Source organism: Myotis davidii, unplaced genomic scaffold (genome assembly GCF_000327345.1).
Source record: "Myotis davidii unplaced genomic scaffold, ASM32734v1 scaffold993, whole genome shotgun sequence".
Classification (NCBI taxonomy): Eukaryota; Metazoa; Chordata; class Mammalia; order Chiroptera; family Vespertilionidae; genus Myotis; species Myotis davidii.
The window spans coordinates 110,775-128,558 of record NW_006285483.1 but is presented as its reverse complement, the minus strand read 5'-3'; the positions used below and the strand labels follow the sequence as shown (position 1 = coordinate 128,558).

The 17,784-nt window shown below is 36.4% G+C and overlaps 1 protein-coding gene across 1 annotated transcript in view; it reads left to right on the top strand.

Moving 5' to 3' along the window:
• LOC102752803 (breast carcinoma-amplified sequence 3) overlaps positions 1–17,784 on the top strand; it is a 198,020-nt gene that overhangs the window by 88,839 nt on the left and 91,397 nt on the right. Inside the window, exons 8-11 of the mRNA XM_006756213.2 lie at positions 2,562–2,669; positions 4,703–4,779; positions 14,617–14,693; positions 16,792–16,875. Of these exons, the coding sequence (XP_006756276.1) occupies positions 2,562–2,669; positions 4,703–4,779; positions 14,617–14,693; positions 16,792–16,875 (346 nt within the window). The remainder of the gene's footprint in view (positions 1–2,561; positions 2,670–4,702; positions 4,780–14,616; positions 14,694–16,791; positions 16,876–17,784) is intronic.

The window sequence follows — 17,784 nt, the reverse complement described above, 5'->3', positions numbered from 1 at the left end:
TTGAGCATCGACCCAGAAACCAGGAGGTTGATGATTGGATTCCCTTTTAGGGCACATGCCCGGGTTGTAGGCTTGGTTCCTGGTGAGGGCATAGAGGAGGCAGCTGATTGACGATGTTCCTCTCTCATCGATGTTTCTGTCTCCCTGTCCCTTTCTCTTCCTCTCTCTCTAATATCAATAAAACCATTTATTTAAAAAAATATAGTCACTAATGATATATGAACTAGAGTACAAGAAGAAAATGTACACTAAATATTTAACACAATTTGGTCCATATTACAGGCGTTTTATTTGCTTAGATAAAAAGTTGACATTCTGTGACAATGAGGTGTCATTTAAAAAATATATTTTTATTGATTCAGAGAGGAAGGGAAACGGAGAGAGAGAGAGAGAGAAGCATCAATGATGAGAGAGAATCAGTGATTGGCTTTCTCCTGCACACCACCAACTGGGGATTGAGCCTGCAACCAGGCATATGCCCTTGAGTGGAATCAAACCTGGGACCCTTCAGTCTGCAAGCTGATGCTTTATCCACTGAGCCAAACCAGCTAGGGCGGGTGTCATTGATAGATTCTGAAACTGGAATAAATGATCAAAGATATATGGTTTAGGAAGACTTTTAACTAGATAGATAGATTTTTAAAGTTTGTAACTTTTGAGTGTGATATAATGGAATAGATCACAAGTGCCCATCTTATCCTGTATAATAAAGAGCTAATATGCTAATTAGACTGAAGAGCCAAACGACCATCCTGATGACATTCTGGACAACTGACTGGACAACCTTCTGGATGAGCTTTCGGACAAAGCTAGGGCTGCGAGGGCCAAGCCTCTTGCATGAATTTCATGCATTGGGCTCCAGTGCTTAAATATAATTGTGGGCATTTCAGAAGAAAGTGTATTCTGCTTTTGTTGGGTGGAGTCTTCTATAAGTTGGTTAAGCTTAATTGATTTGACAGTGTTGATCATAAGCTGTTTTAATTTTTCTTTACTTTTTTCATTCTGCTGATATCTAATTTTAATTGTCTTTTTTTCTGGGTCACTGTTTAGTACATATGAGAGTACAAAGTAAAAGCCTTGTATGTCATTTCTGCATTTACTGCTGATGTTATGGAGAGCTTTCTCGTCAGCCTACCCATGAGGAAAATTAAGATTGTCTTGAACTGTGTCCCAGGGAAATGGTCAAGGCTTTTGAAAAGAAAGTAGAGAACAAAAGGATATGCCAAGCGTGTACACAGTTGTGTTATTGACAGAACGTGTGACTCCTTTATGAATGTGTGACTTTCTGAAAATTCTTACTTTAAAGAGTTATCTTTATTCTATTAGGCACTTACTAAGCAGGGTTTTGCACATACCAATAGAATTTTTAGTTCTATCAAGTCTTGTTATGTTAACTCTAAACAGCCTTCATTGCAGTTTTGTCTACCTCAATGGGAGGCTTTCTGCAGGAACAACCTCAGTTGTGACAATATATGATGTCAGTGAAATGATCAGAATTCAAGTTTCTATGTACCAGTAGCTGTAATGAGCTGCTAATTGAAGGTGACAAGCTGTTTTTTACTTCCCAGCTGGTCTGGCAAAATGTTAAATTTCATTCATTATTAACTCATTACTTCTCAGCAGAAGATTAGTTTAATTATTGGGAACATTAAGAGAAGAGTTTTTGCCTTGTGTTAATTTTAGAGATTGAAGTTGAAGTTTTACTAGATTTCCCCCTCCCGACCCAGTTTTGCCAATTGTATACAGTTGTGTGAATACCCAATATAATCACGACACAACAATATTTCTATCACACCCCCCAAAATTTCTTATGCCGCTTTATACTATATAGTTTTCCTCCTTGCCTGGTCCCCGGCAACCACTGATATGCTTCCTATTATAGTTTTGCCTGTCTAATTTTTCATTGGAAGGGACTCACACAGTATGTAAACTTTTATGTCTTGACTTTTTTTTTTACTTCATAATGGTTTGAGGTTCATCTCTATTGTATGGATAGTTTATTTTTTTAAATTGCTGAGTAATATTCTAGAAGCATTCTATTACATTAATATATCACAATATATCCATTCCTTTATTGATCAACACTTAACTGTTTTTGTTATTATGAATAACAAATACGACAAATTACAAATTTTTTGAGGAACTTTCATACTGTTTTCCATAGTGGCTGCACCAGTTCCCATTCCCACCAACAGTGCAAAAGGGTTCCCTTTTCTCCACATTCTCACTAACATTTTTTTTAATTAACATTTTTTTAATTTATAATTTATATTCAATATTATTTTGTATTGGTTTCAGATGTATGGCATAGTAGCTAGACACTCATATACTTTACAGAGTGTTTCCCTGATATTTCTAGTACCCACATAGCCCCATACATAGACATTACAATATTATTGACTATATTTCCTTTGTTATACTTTACATTCCCATGACTATTTTGTAACTACCAATCTGTATTTCTCAAGCTCTTCACCTTTTCATAGAGAAAATATAGAGTTTATTGGCCATCCTACCTTGTGAAAACTAATGGCATTTGTCTTTTTTTTTTTTTTTTTTAGCACTAGCCCACCTTACTGTTGTGTTGATCTGTATTCACTTCGTACTGGGGAAATGGTCAAATCCATTCAGTTTAAAACTCCTATCTATGATCTTCATTGCAATAAGCGGTAAGCATTTTTTTTTTCATGTATTTCTTTTACAAAGTAACATATCTTCTGGGCATGTGGAGCCCTGCCAAAATAATTGACTATCTTTGATTTGTTTTTAATTGCAAAAACACCTTTTGAATTCTGCTAAATGGAGTAGCTCTTAAGATTTCTTAACAAATGTTTTCAAATTTTTAGTCTTGACTCATTAGTGAATTTTGAATTAAATTTAGTGAATTGTAACCAGTGTTTTAAAAATGAAATGGAAAAGAATAGAAAGTATCTGAGCAAACAAAGGTTATGAGAAATGATTTTATATGTATCACTTAACTTTTTAGTATTATGTATGCACTTCTGTGTTTATTGATTTATGAAATGTATTTTCCTTTTAGCACTGTGAATGCAAAAAAAGATTTTTTCCCCCTTATTCCTTAAGACTACAATTGAGATAATGTTTCCCTTCATTAAGATCTGTTTTGTTAATTTCTCTAGGAAAATTTTCAGATCTGGCTTGAACTTCCGCCTGACCTAGTAATAATGAAGAATTAATTTTATTTTAAGTACAAAACATTGAAGGAGAAAGGGACCCTAAGAATCTTCTGTTACTCAATACTTTACTTTTACAATTGAGCAAATTGAAGCCCTACGATCATAAAAGTCTTGATCAAGGTCATGGGTGCAAAGTATAGTTCTTCCATTGCATTAAAAAGCAAACACACAGAACATGGAAAATTAAATATTTTGTGCTGTTTCAACATAAAATAAATTTTATAATAAAAGATTTAGGTTAGATTTTAAAGAAATATTTTAGAAAGTGACTCAGAATGGTTGAATGTAATAGGAAAGGTAGACATACGCGATAAATATAAAGAACACATTGGCGTTGTTACTAATGTAAAAGCATTTGATTGTAAGAAACAGGCAAAGAAAAACTACTCAGTGATAGTATACAATTCATATTGAAGGTCTAATTGTTATGCATATTTCGACTTCAGTAATATCAAACTCAAAATTATAGGAAACTTGAGGCCTGATGCACAAAATTTGTGCAAGAGTAGGCCTTCCTTCCCTTGGCTGTCGGCACCAGCTTCCCTCTGGCCCCGGGCCCTGGGCTTCCCTCTGGCTGCTCTCAGCCCACGATATGGGCTTCCCTCGGAAGGGAAGATCGGTAGGAAGGGCATCCCGTGTAATTAGCATATCACACTTTTATTATTATAGATAGGAGGAATACCTTATTGGTGGGATAATGTAGTTATACTATTACATATCAAATTATTACAATGAATATGTTAAATACTTGCCAATCATTATAATCCTTATTTGATTTTTAAAAACTTTGAAATTTGCCTGTTAATGTCTTTGCATGGAACAGCTCTAAAATGTAGTTTGTAATATAACTTTATTTGGGATGTATTTTAGGAATTTCAGTTTAAGAAAATTTGTAAATAAATTATTTTCCTAATCATTTGTAAATCTCTGGGAGAACCTATAGTTCATATGGAGTCTGATTAACTTTTAATATATTGAGTCAATCAGAAATGACTCATTTACCCTGAATAATAGTTGTTTGAGTTTTTTTGTTTTTTGTTTTTTTTTTGCTTTTGTGTTGGGGAATTCAGCAATAATTTTAAGCGACAAATTAGATAAATCCATTTTATGTTCAATTTCATGACTTTGAGCCAGAAGTGGAAAAATACTTTTAGTAAATAGCCAGCGATTTATTGATCTCATACATTCTTAATGAACATAGATTTATTTGATTTATAATGAGTGGAGACAAAATTTTGTTCAGAGGAAAAGTTTTTTTGAGATGTAGTTGGTTCTCTGTCACTTTTATTCCACTAATGTCTATCTTGATTATTAAGGGTTTTGTGGTTATATTTTTGCCTTTTATGAGACATATATTTCTAGACTAAATTGTATAAGAAATGCTTGATTTTATTAAAGTTTTAAAGATAGATACTTGTTTACATCTAGATGATTTAACTTACTTATGATTCTATAGAATAGACTTTCACACTCATATTTTTAAATTTTTTTCTTTCTAATTTTAGGATCCTTGTCGTAGTCTTGCAGGAGAAAATTGCTGCCTTTGATAGCTGTACTTTCACAAAAAAGTTTTTTGTCACAAGTATGTACCAACTTGATATTTCCTGGGATTCAATTATTAGGATATTCCTATATTTCTGTTGATGTCTTATTTATACTATAATTTTAGGTTATGAATTTTCAACTCACAATACGTTTTCCACATATTACTAAGCAAGCCTTGTACTAGATTGCTTCAGTTTCTTTTTATATATTCTCCTCATGTAGCTATGTTGTACTTTTAAAGCAGTTGTTTAATTAATTATCATAACATACATGAGGTAACTGTATTATCACACATGAGGAATTTAAAGAAATTTTATCTTTATTGTTGAAAATATTGCAGATGTCTCTTTCTCCCCCCACATTGACCCCTTCTAGCCCATACCCGGGTGATATGTGTGAGCCTATCTCTCTACCTCCTCCTTTGCCCTACATCCTCAGACTTCTACTACTGCCCAGAAGTGCAGAAATAAGCATAGAATCTACACACACGGGTAGAGAGGGAGAGGGATTTTTTTGAAAATGTAATAGACAAGACTAAGATTTGTAGGGCAGGCTAGAAGGATGAAAATTCCAGCAAGAATTGATTCTGAAGGAAGTCTGGAGTTAGAACTTTTTTTCTACTGTAGTCTAGTAAGATGGTAGTTTTTGTCTGTCTCTGTCTATTTCACTTAGCATAATATCCATGTTGTCACAGATGTTAAGATTTTATTCTTTTTAATGGCTAAGTAATATTTCATTGTGTGTTTGTGTGTGTGTGTGTATCTTTATACATTTATCTTTTTTTTTTAAATTAGCATAGATATCTAGGCTGTTTCCATGTCTTGGTAATGATAAATAGTACTGCAGTGAACATAGGGATGCATATAGTTTTCATTTTCTTTGAATAAATACCCAGAAATAGAATTGCTGGGTGTTATGGTAGTTCTGATTTAAAAATTTTGACGAATCACCATACTATTTTTCATAGTGGCTATACCAACTTACAATTCCATCAATAGTGCATGAGAGTTCCCTTTTCTTCACATCTTCGGCAACTTGTTGTGTGTTGACTTTTTCATAATAGCTATTCTGACAGGTGTGAGGGGATATCTCACTGTGGTTTTCATTTGCATTTCCCTTATAGCCAGTAAATTTGAGCATCTTTTCATATTTTTGCTTTAACTTCCCTGCCTTTGGGAGTCAAATTTATAAAGTCCTCTGTGACACCAAGATCCAAAAGTTTACTATCTATGTTTTTTTTTCTATGTGTTTTATATTTTCATGGGATCTAATACTTAGGTCCTTGATCCATTTTGAGTTAATTTTTGGGTATGGTGGCAGATACTCTAGTTTCATTCTTTTGCATGTGGCCTTCTCATTTTTGCAGCACCGTTTATTTGTTTTCTCCATTGTGTGTTTTGGGCGCCTTTGTTGAAAATTGGTTGCCCGTACACATGTAGGTTTGTTTCTCAATTCTCAGTTCTGTTCCATTGGTCTATGAGGATATCGTTTTGATCATGCAAGCATTTAATTTCTAAAATACTTTGAAAAGCTCTTGTGTTATACAATTGTGAGTACCTTAGTTATGTATGAATCGGGACTGTAAAATTAGTAGAGACAGCTGTGTCCATCAGAGAAAGCATCTTGGGAATTTGTGCCAAAGGGGAGAAGGATCAGGTAAAGAGAGCTGATAGAGAACTGGAAAGGGAACACAGCCAGTATGATGAGAAAGGAGACACCTTTGTCTTTGGCTATACAGAAAAGGTGGCCCTGAGCAGCTGTCTGATGTGGAAATCTAAAACCCATGTATGATTAAGAAAACAAAAGACAAGGACTGATAGGTGTCATTAGCAGTCATTTCCAGTGTGCTTAAATTGAAAAGCAGATAGGAATTCTCCAGAGAGAGAGCAAAGGATTATATAGTAAGTAAGTGACTCTTTCCTTGGCTCCCATTTTTACTTGGAGGAGGAACATGTATTCCTTATAGTCCTAATGTCATTTCTTAGTATTAAGATGTGTTCTTCATGTATGTTCGTGATGAATAAGAAATGTAAGGAATGAATTTAAAGGATCTTAAAAATGTACAATTATTTTTAATTTTGAAATAGATTTTTTTCTTTAATGTTTAGAGGCAAATTTGTAAATTATCTAAGATAGGTTTGGAATGTTAATGTGAGAACTCAGTCCAGCTAAAGGTAAAAGTCAAATCTATGTCTCTTCTTTTGATTTCCCATTTATATACTAGGAATGCCATGGTGACTAGGCTGCCATGGTGTTTTCACAGCCTGGTGCCTGATACATAGTGGACACTCAGCGAATATGTGCAATGAAATCACTTAAGGCTTTCTTATTCTCTGCACATTATTCCTACCTGTTTAGCCTTATAATGGCAATACTCTTATAATGTTTCTTTTTTAAAATTAGCATGTATAATTATTTTATTTTCATGATACTTTCATGGAAATATGTAAAATGCTTATAAGATAATGTTAAGAAAAGCCAAACATAAAATTTTACCTATATTTTCAGGAAAAGTCTATGGATGCATAAGGGCAAAGATATGGAGATAGTTAAAAGATCAGTGGCTGCTGGTAAAATGGAGAGGGCAGAAATGATAAATAGGTACAGAGAATTTGTAGGGCAGTGAAAATACTCTATCATATTACAATGATGGATATATGTCAGCATAAATTTACCCAATCCATAAAACATATAATGCCAGTAGTTTGCCTTAGGGTTCAATTTTGGTGTGGACATTGGCAAAAGAATAGACAGATGTATCAGCGGGACAGAATAGAGGGTACAGACATAGATCTTTGACAAATAAGCAAAGGTAGTATAATGGAGCAAAGATATCTTCAACAAAAGGTTCTGGGACAAGTGGACATTCATGTGCCAAAAACTGAATCTAGATATAGACCTTATATCCTTCATAAAAATTAAAATTAATTATAAGTGCAATACACAAAAGTATAAATGTATATACTATAACAGGAGAAAACCTAGATGACTTTGGGCATGGTGATGGCTTTGTATCATGAAATAAATAATTGATAAGGTGGACTTTATTGCAGTTAACAACTTCTGCTCTGTAAAATACATTGTCAATAGAATGAGATGACCAGCCACAGACTGGGAGAAAATATTTGTAGGAGACACATCTAATAAAGGACCATTATCCAGACTATACATAAACTCTGAATATTCAACAAGGAGAAAACAAACTGATTAAAAAATGGTTCAAAGACCTTAAGTAGAAAAAAGAAGATTCAGATGGCAAATAAGCATATGAAAATATTCTCGCAATGGTAGTTCATCATTGAAATTTAAATTTAAACAGCCTGGTTGGTGTGGCTTAGTGGTTGTGCATGGACCCATGAACCAGGAGGTCAATGGTTGGATTCCTGGTCAGGGCACATGCGTGGGTTGCAGGCTCAATCCCCAGTGTGGGGGCGTGCAGGAGGCAGCCTATTGATGTTTTTCTCTCATGGATCTTTGTATCTCACTATCTCTCTCCCTTAGTTTTTCTCTTTAAAAAAATCAATAAAATCATATTTATACAAAAACAACAATAATGAGATGCCAACACATTATTAGACAAAGCCAAAATGCCGACTATTTGGTAGCACCAAATGCTGGCAAAGATGTAGAGCAATAAGAAATCTCATATATTGCTCCTGGGAATGCAAAATAGTACAACCACTCTAATGGACAGTTTGATAGTTTCTCATAAAACCAGACATTTATCTATCAATGGGCATTTATATAAAGGAGTTGAAAACTTATGTCCACTTAAAAAACATGCCCATGGTATTTATAGCAGCTTTATTCACATTGCCAAATGTAGAAGCCACCAGGTTGTTCTTTAGTGGGTGAGTGGACAGATAAACTGGTATGTTCAGATGATGGAATGTTATTCTTAATTTCTTTTTATTGCTGAATAATAGTATGCTTAATAACACATTTTGTCTATCAATTGATGGACCTTTAGTTTCCATTTTTGGGCTATTATGAATAATGCTTTTTTGAGTGAAAGGTTTTTATGGGGAAATATTTTTTCATTTCTTTTGGATACAAGTATTTGTGTGGACATGCATTTTCATTTCTCTTGGGTATGTACCTAGGAGTCAAATTGCTTGGTCATATGGTAATTCTATCCTTCTCTATTTGAAGAGCTGCCAGGCAGAGTGATTGCAACATTTTACATCACCACCAGCAGTGTCTGAGGGTCCAATTTCTCCACATTGATGCTGACGATCGTTATTGTTTCTTTGACTATAGCCATTCTATTAGGGTCTCATGAAGTGGTATTTGATTCTAGTTTTAATTTGCATTTCCCCGATGGCTAGTGATGTTGAGCATCTTTTCATGGCTTGTTTGCCATCTTATATCTTCTTTGTTAAATTTTATACTGAGTTGTATTTTCCTCATTGTCATAGTTCTGTTTATATTCTAGGTGTAGTCAGTTATCAGGTACATGTTTTGCAAAACTCCACTTCTGTGAATTGTCTTTTCTCTTTCTTGGTGGTGTTCTTTGAGGCACAGAAGTTTTCGTTTTGATGAAGTTCGATTTATCTATTTTTTTAATCACTTATTTTTGGTGTCATATCTAAGAAAGCATTGCCTAACCTAAGATTATGCAGCTTTACCACTATATTTTGTTACAGAGGTTAATACTTTTAGCTTTTTCATTTTTAACTTTATTTTTATTGTTGACATTAATGAAGTTGTCTCCATCCCAACCCCACTCCTTTTGCCATTTCCACCCAGCCCACCCTTCCCTCTCCTCTGGCGATCACCACACTGTGGTCTGTGTCTATGATTTATGTATATATGTTCTTATATGTCTTTGATTCATTTACAGTTAATTTTTGTATGCTGTGTGAGGTCAAAGTTCAGTTTAATTCTTTTGCACATGGATATCCAGATGACCCATCATTTGTTGGAAAGATTATTCTTTCCTCATTGACTTGCCTTTGTATCCTTGTTGAAAGTCAGTTGACCATAAATGCAGACATCAGATTCTCCCTGCCCCCACAAAGGTCTGAACTCTTTTGAGTTATTCTTACCAAGAAAAATAAGCAGAGTGTTACAGAGAGTGGTTAAACTCTTTGGTTTTCAAAATGAGTTCAGGCGAACTCTCCATTAGGACCAGCTTCTGGGAGGATGCCCTCTAAATTGTATGTCTTGTGCCTTTTTAATTACTCTAATAATGGAAGAATCTTCATTTATTATGCTTTTCTTGAATTTTATCTTTATTTAAATTTAGGAACCCAACTTTTAAAATATCTAGTTCTTCTTTACTTTGTTCACAAACATTGTAAACTTGTTAGAATTAGTCCTAACTTTATAGTGGCCTGGTTCCCCCCCCCCCCCCTTCACTTGTTTTCAAAGTTTAGCTGGAGGCAACAGTTAATCTTTAAAGGAGTCATGCTTATAAAGTTGGGATAGTGCTGAGTGGCTGATGTTCTGCTGATTCCAGCTGTAAAATGTTTTTGAAGAGCAGAAAAACAATTTGCTTTTATCCCAATACACTGTAACTCTTGAGGTCCACTGAGTTTCTAAAAACCTTGACTCTAAAAGTAAAATGAATTGTTAACTATATTTTTTCCGTACTATGCTTTTGTTTTAGAAAGGAGAATATATACTTATTAGGATCTAGTGAGGCAAAATGGCTATTAGAATTGAGAGTTAGATTATGTTGACTTTAAATTTCAGGAGATTCGCTACCTCTTATATAATGCCACAATTCAATATTCTTTATTTAATGACATTGAAAAGGGGGAAACTTTCTTATGCACCATACCTATACTCCTTTCTCTAGCTCTAAAAATGTCTGTGGAATATAAGCATGCACATATATAAAAGCACATTTTTGTATGAGTAGGATTAGTTTACTCAATGGGAGTATAGAAATAAAATCTTTTATCTAAATGATACATACTATTTGTTAGAGTGGGTTGTTTTGCACTATTTTAATGGGCCTTTGTCCTATGTTTTTCCCCCTAATATTTAGCCATAATTAACATTAAGTGGATATAGCAACATACATTTTTAAATCTTCTTTTACAATAAAATCTCAAGATAAGCCCTAGCCAGTTTGGCTCCGTGGATAGAGCGTCGGCCTGCGGACCGAAGGGTCCCAGGTTCGATTCCGGTCAAGGGCACTTGCCTGGGTTGCGGGCTCGGTCCACTCTACAGGATGCAGCCGATCAATGATTCCCTCTCATCATTGATGTTTCTATCTCTCTCTTCCTCTCCCTTCTTCTCTGAAATCAATAATAATAAAAAAAAGATAGATGGCAGTTGAAGGATGTAAAATGAAAACTAGTATATAATGGAAGCAACATCAGTGTGGGTTTATCCAGTGTTTGTGAACACAGCAACACCAACCTTTCAAAATGATGGCTATTGCTTCTCACAAGGCTCTCTGAATTCAGGGAACCATGGAATATACATTTAAAAAAGATCTCTATCAAAATTGGCTTTAAAATATCTGGCTCTTAGCTGAGCACACTATTTTAATATTTGAAAAAAACTTCTATGTAGATCACTTTTTTGGCTGTTACCTAATAAATATGCTTTAATTTGTTAATTTTATTAAGAAGTATGCTTTTGAATAAGCTATCTTGCATTGATTACTCTATGTCTTTTATGATCGATAACAGACTGGGACTTTCTGCTAGGTAGCGTGTATGTGAGCAGTGCAGTTTGAAATGTAGAAATGCTATTTTTTGATACTATGTTTATGTAATTTGGTTATTTATTTTATTTATTTTTGCCATGGGAAGAAAAGGTTATTGTTATAAAATCTTGTTTGCCTCAAGATTGCAAAAATTTAGATTCCAAATTGAGACTTAAACTATGAAATAGATAACCTTAGCTTGATCCTGGAGTGTACATTTAAGACAAAAACATTTGTGAAAATATTAACCAGATACTTTTGGAATGATAAACCAGGAGTCCTTTAAGTTAGGCCTTTTGCATTCTTTCATTCTGCAGTCTTTCGACTAGTCCCTTTCAAGCATTTCTGTGAAAACTGAAACAGACTCATAGATACAGAGTACAGACTTGATGGTTGCTACAAGGGAGAGGGGTTGGGAGATTGGGTGAAAAAGGTGAAGTGATTGAGAAGTACAGATTGGTAGTTACAGAATAGTCATGGGGATGTAAAGTACAGTATAGGAAATAAAAGTCAATAATATTGTGATAACTATCTATGATGCCAGTTGGGTACTGAAAATATCAGGGGTACACTTTGTGAAGTATATGATTGTCTAACTAATATGCTGCACACGTGAAACCAATACAGAATCATATTAAATGCAAACTGTAGTTGAAAAATAAAAAGCAGTTTTGTGAGACAGTGGAATAGTATTTTGTGTAGTTGACAGATGAGGGTGATAGCCTCAAGACACTTTATTGGCACAGCCAGGAGAGGAGATGAGAGCCTCGAGGATGACAGACATCACATACTTGACTAAATTTTGTGTGTCTTGGTTAGTAGAGTTCATTGGTGTTTCTATGCATAGATGGTGTCCACTGCCAGGAATATGTGATTTCTTTTTTTTTTAAAATCTTTATTGTTCAGATTATTACAGTTGTTCCTCTTTTTTCCCCCCATAACTCCCCTCTACCCAGTTCCTACCCCACCCTCCTCCCTCACTCCCCACCCACTGTCCTCATCCTTAAGGACTCTTTAAGGTTATTCAGAGCCTGTTTCCTTCGTACCGCTCAGGGTTTAGTCTGGGTGCAGTTGCACCAGCTGCCTTGAGACTATTGGGAGGGCCTGGTTCCTCAGGAGAAAAATGGCCACTTAGGTTTGGCTGGTCAGGAATAACTCAGTGCCAGACACCCGGTCACCTCTCCCAGACCCGCTCTCCTCCCCAGAGCTCCTTTAGCTTTTTCTTATCAGTGAAGCTCTTTATCTGACCTTCGATTCTGAATGATAGCTTTGCTGGATAAAGTAATCTTGGTTGTAGGTTCTTGGCATTCATCACTTTGAATATTTCTTGCCACTCCTTTCTGGCCTGGAAAGTTTCTGTTGAGAAATCAGCTGACAGTCGTATGGGTACTTCCTTGTAGGTACTGACTTTCTTTCTCGTTGACTTGATTCTTGTGATCCTCTAGTCTGCTTTTGGGAGTCTGTATAATATTCTTTATTTCAGTCAGTGTATGCTTAATTTCTAGTTGGTCCTTTATCACAACCTCGAGGGTCTCATTAGATTTCTTGTAGGTCTCATTAAGTTTATCGGCAGTTTCTAGAAAATTATTGAAAAACCTTAAAAGTGTGGTTTTGAACTCTATATCCAGTAGTTTGCTCACCTCCATTTCTGTCATTTGTGTCCTTTTTCTTTGTCTCCGCATTTTTTATGCTTCCCTGTGTTGATAAAGTGGTTTTCTGTGCTACGTGTCCTCTAGGGTCCAGTGATTCAGCCTCCCCAATTACCTGAGGAGGACACTCTTGGTGCACCCCCTTGTGGTCTTTGTGCACAGTCTTGTTGTAGTTAAGCCTTGATTGTTGTAGGTATCACTGGGAGGAATTGACCTCTAGGCCAATTGGCTGTGAGAATCAGCTGTGTCTGCAGTGGGAGAACTTCTGTGCTGGAGACATCCCTCCAGGGCACGACTTGCTTCAGTGGGGCTTTGGTCTGCCCCCTGAGTGTGTCCTTTATGGTTCCACAGAGCTCAAACTGGATGGTCCCACTCTGACCTCTGGGTACACTGGCTCCTGGATCTCTAGGGAGGTGCTAATCTAGCCTCTGCCTTAGGCTATCCAGCAAAAGCCTCCCTGCAGGGCCTGGGTGGGGTGGGTCCCACGGGATCTACAGGCCGGGGCTAGCGGTTATGGTTGTTCTCAGAGACTCGCTGCAAGCCCCTCCGAGAGAAAGCTGCCCTTGAGTTCCGAACGATGCCACACAGTCCTGACCGATGCCACACAGTCCTGCTTCTCCCATATGAGTCTGGGTCCCCAGAGACTCATCTGGAACTGGAGCTCAGAGCCTGAGACTCCCTCCCGATTGAAAACGACAACCGCACCCTCAGCCGCCAGCCCGCTCCGCGTGTGCCTCTGTACCTTAGTATTTTACTTCCGCACTGCTCCTCCTCTGAGTCTCGATATGCTTTTCTCTTTCCTTCTAGTTGTAGAATTTCCACTCAGCCAGCCTTCCTGTGGTTCTGGATGATGTTTGTTTCGTCTTTTAGTTGTATTTTTGAAGTAGTTGTTTGAGGCAGCAAACTCCGGTGTTTACCTATGCCGCCATCTTGGTTTCTCGTGATTTATTCTTGTTGAAAGGAGAGAACCACAAAATAATCCTTTCTGTTATTTTTTTATTGGCTGGACTCGATTATGTAAATAGTTCCCCAACATCTTTCTAATGAGGCACCCTTTGTGGATTTCTTCTCTTTGGCCTCATACTTAAGTGGTTGTCTCCCCCCACCCCCTCAATTGTGCATCGTATCTTCTTTTCCTTTTAGGTGTATGTATTCTTTATCTTTTGCCCTTAAATTCCTGGACCAACTGTATCCTTCCTCTGGCCTCTTCAAACATTGTTGCTTGACTTATGAAGTTGTAGACTTACAAACTTTAAAACGATTTGCCTCAGCTTCTCTCTCTTGTTCTAGGAATAACTGTATAAAATGCTCAATATTTGCGAAAAGTGATTACCAGATTTGTTTCTTCTTGGAATAAAGTAAAAAAATGAAAGGGGAACTGTAGAGGAAAAAATAAAAAACCTCATTTAGTTATTAGAATCATGACTAGTATTATGGTAATTTTATGTGAAACTTGAAAAAAAAAGCATTTGTTTGTTATGTTTTAATGGCATCAAAATATGGTACATCAACAGAAAATTTATTAAGAAATTTCTAAATATTGCCATTTGAAATTTTCCAGGCTGCTATCCTTGTCCAGGGCCCAACATGAATCCTATTGCTCTTGGGAGCCGCTGGCTGGCTTATGCAGAAAACAAGGTAAGGCAGGACTCTTGGATTATTGGTAATGGACCACTCACTCCCAAATTTTCCAAAGCGATTACCAACCAGTGATGACTATTTAACTTACTGGTTTGTTTTCTTTGATTTGGTTTTGGTTTTAGTTGGACACCAACAATTGTCCTCTCTTTCTCCTTCCATTTGAGGCAGGAGGCAGCAGAGGGATAATTTTCGGTATTCTTTTTGAATGTGAATGAATGAATGAATGAGTGAGGCAGTGGGTGAATGAGTGAGATAGATTCTTTTTTTTTCTTTTTTAAAAATATATATTTTATTGATTTTTTACAGAGAGGAAGGGAGAGAGATAGAGAGCCAGAAACATCGATGAGAGAGAAACATCGATCAGCTGCCTCCTGCACACCCCCCACCGGGGATGTGCCAGCAACCCAGGCACATGCCCCTGACCGGAACCGAACCCGGGACCCCTCAGTCCGCAGGCTGACGCTCTATCCACTGAGCCAAACCGGCTTCAGCAGATAGATTCTTTTTATTAACTAAACCACATTTGCTGTTGATCACCTGTCATTTGGACAATTCCTCACCATTGACCTTGAACTCTATCTACTTAAGCAATCATTCAGTTTGGCAGCAATCATTCACATCAGACCTTCAAAACTATTTCATTATAATATATACTAGTTACAGACCCAGTGCATGGATTTGTGCACATTGAAAGGAAATTAATTAGAAGGTGGCCGGTGGGGCGGGGCTGGGTGAGATGGGCCTGACATGTCCTGGAGCCAACCTTCCCGGTCCCTCCCCAGCATCTGTGGAGTGAGCAGAGTCCCTCTGGCAGGAGGGGTCCCTCAGCCTGGCCTGCAGGGATCACGCTGAAACCGTCTCTCTGACATCCCCCAAGGGGTCCCAGAGTGTGAGAGTTGCTGTCCTACAGGGTTTGGAACGCAAACACAAGTATGCAGTAAACCAGATTCGGGGCCACAGTGCCCCAGCAACAATGAGGAATTGGGCTCCCTTCTCTCTGGTTCTGGGGTGTGTCACCCGAGAACTGAGAACCAATCACTTAGCCTTTTATATATACAGATATTGTTATTGCTTTGAGGGATTGTTTTTTTATACATTGTTAGTGAAGAAGGAGAATTTGATTTTAGATTAAAAGAATAAAAGGTTTACATATTAATCTTTATCAAATGACCTGGTTTTAAATTATATAAAACATTTTTGTTTCTTTATGTTTGGAGAGGTAGGTTCTTTTTGAATTCTATTGGCTTGTAATAATTCGTATCACAACATGGAACTGTTCTAGCACTCTGTTATTGTTATTTCATTACAAATGTAAATGTAAGAATTTGGCTAATGATACTGTATAAATATATATGTTTCTCTCCCCCCACCCCCCACCAAATTTAGGAAATGTAGGAGCAGTGGAGAATTTAATACCAGTTATTGCTCAGCACATGAGAGAATCATGTTTGTCAAACTAGTGATTTACTCTGAAAATTGGCAGGTCAATATATTTACATCAGACATGAATAGGGGCATGTCTTTTTCATTCTAATGGTAAAACTAGTAAACCCTCTGAAGTGGATAGCTACTATATGTGTCATAGTTGATTTATGCGTAATTTGTGCCACTTTTCCACTGATATAGTTGAAAATGAAAATATGGCACAATCTTTTGTCTATTTTTTTTAGGTTTCCTTTTACAATCTTTATGTAGGAATTAAGAGGACAAAACCCCTAATTTGCTAGCATGTTAAATATTTAATGTTAGGAAGTCATGTGTAAGTCCTTTGATTATGTTTTTAAATTTTATTTGTGGAAAGGCTGCCAGAGCCCAAATTCTACTATTTTAGAGTTTATGAATTCTTAAAAACTATTCATCTTGTAATTAAAAATCGCATTTGAGCATGAAACGGCCTGAATGGCACCAGTAGATTATAAAAAGGGCTAAAAGTGTCTGAGCAGGGCTTTTGGCTGTTTGTATGAAATACACTTGTACAAACATTTCCACCCACCACCATCATCATGCATGGTAAATAAGCTCTGTCCTAATAGCCTGTAGAGTTAAACAGTTTAATAGAAATGACTTTCTGATTTCTCTCTCTTTCTTTTTCCAGTTGATTCGATGTCATCAGTCCCGTGGTGGAGCCTGTGGGGACAACAATCAGTCTTATACTGCCACAGTCATTAGTGCTGCTAAAGTGAGTATCCAGTAGTCCCTGGGAGTTGTGATTATTTGGAGTAATTATCAAGTTTCTCCCCTGAATTGGATTGAGATGGTCTCTTCCCCTTTTCATCCACAAGTGTAATAACCTTAAGAAGTAAGTCAGACTTATTTCATGTCTCATGAGAATTGGTGGCTCAATGATTAGGTATTTAATTTCTTAAAGTTCATAAGTAATACTTTATTTTATATTGTAATCATTATAGGGTTTATAGTTACCCAATTTTAAATATTTAAGTCTGTTAGCTAGAGTAAAGTCTGTTATGTAATTAATTCCACTTTTGAAAGAAGCTGTACACGTCCTAAGTAGTGACTTCTGGATTCTTTATGTGTGATTAGCATTATTCTACCTAAACTGACATCCCTTTGCGTCCTTTAACATTTATGAATCTTTAGTTGGCATAAAAAAGTACTATTCTTTAAGAAAACCCGAGTCAGATCCCTTGCACATTCTAAGGTTCCTTTTAGTCATAGGCTGCCCCTTGCATGTTTGTCACATGACTTCTTTCTGTGTGTGTGCTCGTAAACTTTATGCTGATTATAAGGTATTTTTATAATCACTATCCTTTTGAATTCTGAAGTATACAACAAAACAATTCTAATAATAGGGGTGACATAGCGAATCTAAATGACAGCATGTAATAAAAAGCACAACTATTCAGAAGAGAACAACAGTTTAAAGCAAACCACAGGGGGGCAATCAAAGGTCACACTGTTTTCGTGTGAAACATACAAAAATACTTCAAGACTGATCACAAATGCTTACAATGAAGTGTTTTAGCATGTTTTTATGCTTACAGCACTCTGTATTTTAGATGTCAGAATCTTTATTAAAAAAATTGCTTACTTCTCTCCATTGGCTGTGCCAGAATTATGATGGTTCTTT